The sequence below is a fragment of the Nestor notabilis genome, unplaced genomic scaffold (assembly GCF_000696875.1).
Source record: "Nestor notabilis isolate BGI_N333 unplaced genomic scaffold, ASM69687v1 scaffold25041, whole genome shotgun sequence".
Classification (NCBI taxonomy): domain Eukaryota; kingdom Metazoa; phylum Chordata; class Aves; order Psittaciformes; family Psittacidae; genus Nestor; species Nestor notabilis.
Window position 1 is genome coordinate 46,591 of NW_009915546.1, and position 4,870 is coordinate 51,460.

General features: G+C 35.7%; 1 protein-coding gene across 1 annotated transcript in view; it reads right to left on the reverse strand.

The window, feature by feature from the left end:
- The window catches only part of KLHL2 (kelch-like family member 2), a 49,077-nt gene extending 45,933 nt beyond the window's left edge, over positions 1-3,144 (reverse strand). Inside the window, exon 1 of the mRNA XM_010024204.1 lies at positions 3,019-3,144. Coding sequence (XP_010022506.1) covers positions 3,019-3,135 — 117 coding nt within the window. The 5' untranslated portion in view covers positions 3,136-3,144. The remainder of the gene's footprint in view (positions 1-3,018) is intronic.
- Positions 3,145-4,870: the final 1,726 nt, after the last annotated feature.

A 4,870-nucleotide genomic window follows, 5' to 3' on the forward strand; every position in this document is an offset into this window, starting at 1 on the left:
AAAGAGCTGAGAATACAGGAGAATGTGACATACGTAAATACAACAGAAACACTGGTATAGCATTATGTGAAGTGAGTGCAATTAGAGATGAATGATAAAATAACTCATCCTAAATGAGGGAAAAATACCAGAAGAAATCCAAGAACGTACACATTCATATACCAGCTACCTGACTGTTGGGGGCTGGTGGGGAACCTACTGAACCAAGAACTGAAGAAAAGAACAAACGTTCTTTTGTAGTTAACTAATGTAGCGATAACAAACAGTTTATGCACTAATGTGTTTTTCTCCTCAATCATTGATTACACCTGACTTTTCTACACCTCCTCACCCCCCACGCCCCCCAAAAAAAGAACAAGTAACAAAATATAAGTAAGATCATGACAGTGGGGAGCAGAAATTAACAGCTCTTACTCAGAATTTGCAAACTTATGGTAAGGAAGCAATCTCCTGTTCACATCTAGATCAACTAAGATACTAAGAAACTCATAGTTAACCTTCCCCTTGAGAAAGACCAGTGAGCTTGGCTATACCACCAAGTATTCATTTATAAATAGCTTTCATAAATATAAAATGTGGCTATTTTAATACTAAAGAGTACTTAGAAATTCTACATTACTTAAATATGAAGTGTGCACACCCTTTTCAAACATTGTATCACACGTTAAAAATTAATTTATTTAATAAATTTAATTTTATACATATTATTATGATGTACAACCTGAAAAGGCAGAATAATGCACTCAAAATCCCATGCAGAGTATCAGAATGAGAATCATAACAAGCTACTTAGAAACTGAAGCTCTACTTACCACATTAGCCCAAATACAAAAAAAACAACTTTGAGAGAGACAGTATCACACAGCATCCTAGGATTTCATGGCTCTGTATTCCTACAGGATAAATTCTTAATCATTACCAAAATTTCACAGTACCTTCTAGCAATACTTATTCCTGTCATATAGACAGGGAATTGAGAGTTCAAATCAATTTCAAGAGTATGCAACACGTTTATGGAGAGAATACAGTTTTAACTAAGGTCAGACCGTCTTTGCTAGGTTTTTAAGCTTCCATAAATTCACAATAACAATTTTCCCACCTTGGCTTTCAAACTTAAGTAAAAGTACCTGCATCAGTGTATTCATTTTTATCTATAGCATTCAATTCTGTTGTAATGCAAATAAACTCTACATATCCACTGGTAGTAATGCAAAAAGGATTAAAGTGACAAAGTAAGAATAGCTTTACGTTTACATTCATTACCAGCCATATTACAATTATATTCATCATTAACAATAAAGTGCAACTATATTGCAATAAATCAAAACCTACTTAAAAGCTTGACTGTCTTCTCAGTACCGAAGTAACCGCAAACTTGTAATATCACTCACCAAGCCACATTATTTATGTCACCATCCCCCACATCATCAGATATATCTTCAGACAGATAATCTGGAGCTGTGAAAATGAAAGCCCTAACAGACTCAGGAGGTTTAAACCTGGAGATTTTTGGCCTTTAATGAGTCCTGTATGAGGAAGAAACAAAACACTGACTTTTCTTCCACATAAATATAGAATGATCATTGAAAATAATGGGCTAAAAGGCATCTTCCTAGGCAGCACCTACAGCCAAAACACGGTTAAGTGTTTTGGCTGTAGATGCCTGTTAAGTCCAGTCTGATATTATGGATCAAAAGTACAAGATTAAGGTCATTCAGGTATGTCAACAAGACAGAATATTCTGTTTTAAGGATGAAAAAAAAGCATTATCAAGCAAGAAGAGATCTATCAGGGAACCTCTGACACCTGTGGGATTTTGCCGAAGATCTTTCACAGGGATACACAGATCTGCATAACCACCAGATTGGCAAGATACAAGATAACAGTCTTTTCCACTAGGTACACCCATCATCAGACCAGAAGTAAACAATTCCTTACTAAGAAATTAATATTGTAGCACTAAAAGAATTATGTTATTATCTAAGATACAGAAGGTTTGGTAGAAGGATATTTTGTTTCAAGTTGTTAATATTTCTTATTTCTAGGTTTTCAACCAAGCATAGCTAAAACTAGCAGTGACCCCACTGGATTCGACAGCCAATAAAAAGCTATTAATTTCAGCCTAATGCCCAATAAAACTGCAACAGAAGTTTTCAATGCCAAACAACAGCAACATGGTTTTATCCCCTGCAAAAGCAGCAGAATAACTGCTAGCAATCTGGCATTGGGAAAGAGCAGAAACAAGAGCATATGAGCAAGAAGAAAACCATGAGAATTAAATATATCACATTATGCAAACATCTACACCAAATCTCAAAACACAGTGAAAGGAGAATCTACTCTGTCCATCTTCAGGAGTTATGGTTAGAAAACATTAAGGGTAGGAAGCTACATTTCCTAAGCTTCGGTTTGTTTTATTCTAATTGAAGTTTCAGCTTAAGGTACAGCCAATTAGAAAAACTGATCAGCTCTGTGTGGGATGGGCAAAAACTTCATGCTAGATATTGGCTGATTTAAGAAAAAACAGCAGTAGCTAAAAACTTCTGCACAACTAGCCATTGGCAACATACAGAGACTGAGCAGAAGAAAGCACTTTATTCTAAAGTCTAGTAGAAAAAAACGTATTAAAACAAACAGAAAAGCTTAATTAGAGAACATGGTTTCACACTTAGGAGCAAATCTACTTTGTTTATGTAAATTGCACTGAAGTATCAGAGAGGGGGTGGTAAAGAGGTAGCCAACAGCATTAATTTTAGGCAAAGTAGACCATCTATTTTATTGTATTACATAAGGTTTGGTTGCAAAGCCCATTAAAAGCCAACTGACTCTTCATTTACTTCACTAGTCTTTGAATTTGACCCAGAATTTAAACAGCATGACTACTTGCTTCGTAAGCACAAGGTCTGAAAAAATTCCAGTTAGCAGATGAGATTTCCCATGCTGAAGTTGAACCACAATGACAAAATAAATGACTCTGCACATTACATCTCTTTCATTGCAGAAAATACTCTCACTTACCTGCACATTTTCTTCTGTAACTTGAATTTCAGCAGTGTAAATATAATCAATAAGCATCCTTAGAGTCCAGCCATCGACTTCCTTTATGCGAACTCTCTTAGCTCGGCTTTCACTCATCTCACCTACAAATACAGTTTATTAGTCAAGCAAATTATATACAAATACAGCACAAATCTAGAAGTTTAATAACAGCGAACTTTCTGTGTATGATCAGTTGTGATAGTAAAATAGCTTTAATAATAATTCTATTTCTTTCTTTCTTTCTTTTCTCCCCTCCATGAGAAAGAAAGACTTTGTTGTTTCCATTATGCAATTGCTACTTGGGTTAATACTTTTACTGCAGGCAACCTATTTTACTGCAGGCAACCTATACTGTACATTTTTTCTCCAACGTACAATATTAGGAAAATATTGTTATCAGACCTAAATAAGACTCTTCAAATGCATACAAAAACATCTGGCTGGCAAAGCAAGCTACTAAAATACTCTGTCTTTGTTAACTTCTTAATCAAATGAACACACCAAATGCAGTCTGGAGTAATTTTATTTAAATAAGAAAAAATATATTCCCACAGAAGAATTAACATACATATTTCTTTGCCTGCCTACTTATTATTCCCTTAGCAATTTCACCTCTGTTACAGATCTGATTTCACAGTTAAAACTCAAGCTAAGATAAAATGGTAAGCAAGGGAAAAACTTGTTGGGTCTCATTTTGTGGAGGCTGACATATTGGCCATATGCCACAACTGATCTTCATAGAAGGACTGCAAAATAGCTTCTGCCTTCTAAAATGTGGTGTATATCAAAATGAAACATTTTGTTTAAATTTGAAATAATTGCCCAAAGAAACATTTCGAAGTAATGATTATAACCTTCTCCAGGACTACCAACCCACATCTGCTCATCTCAGACCTTTAACCCTTCTTGCACTGACTTGCACTGGAAAGTGAAACACAAACTACACTGGTTATGTTGGTAGATATATAAACTTTGACTTTGGAAGAGTATATGCCAGTCTCTAGATACATTGATTTCTTATTCTTCTATATCAGATCTATTCTTATTTTTTGACCCTAGGCATCCAGCGATAAGGGTATTGACAAAGTAGCAAATTTAATGTATACAACAACAGAAGCAGGCAGGATGACAAAGTGAAGAAGAAGATGCTGATCGCTGCTGATATTTCTTTATGAAGTACATATGCGTTTTCATTATTTGTTACCCTGTGGTCTCTAGGATTGGTGCCAAATTTTACCATTTTACCCAATTTTACCCAAACGTTACCATTTTACCCAATACTTTCAGCAAAGACATCATCACTGAGAAATTTGCTGCCATTATTCATTACCTTTTTTGAGCTGAAAGGTAAGGAATGGCATTTTAAATCAACATTTTAAGTGGTAGGAATTGCAGAAGACCATCTACAGCCATGTACTACTTAATGGCAGCAGAGGCTGCTAGTATTCTGGAAAACACTGACGAATGACCACATCAAAACAGCAAAACCCAACCTCTGCAGTATTCTCTTTTCACCTGCTCTTCTGAAACGTTCCCCCACACCTCCGAAGGATGATTGCTGCATATCCTCTGCAGGGCCCTGTATTCCAAGTTTCTACTTCTAGTTTGACACAGATTAAACCTATTGATCTTCAGAGCATGTATGCTGCAAGTTATTTATTATGCAAGCTGCTGTGGAGGTGGTCCTTTGGGAAAATTGTGTGTGTGGGAGAGCAGAGTTTGATATTCTGCAAGCACATTAGGTTTGTTTTCAGATTTGTGTCAAGGCTTCTAGAGCCATGGAGAGGCTCCTTCTCCATTTAACAACAGTACCCAAAATATATATTAAAAA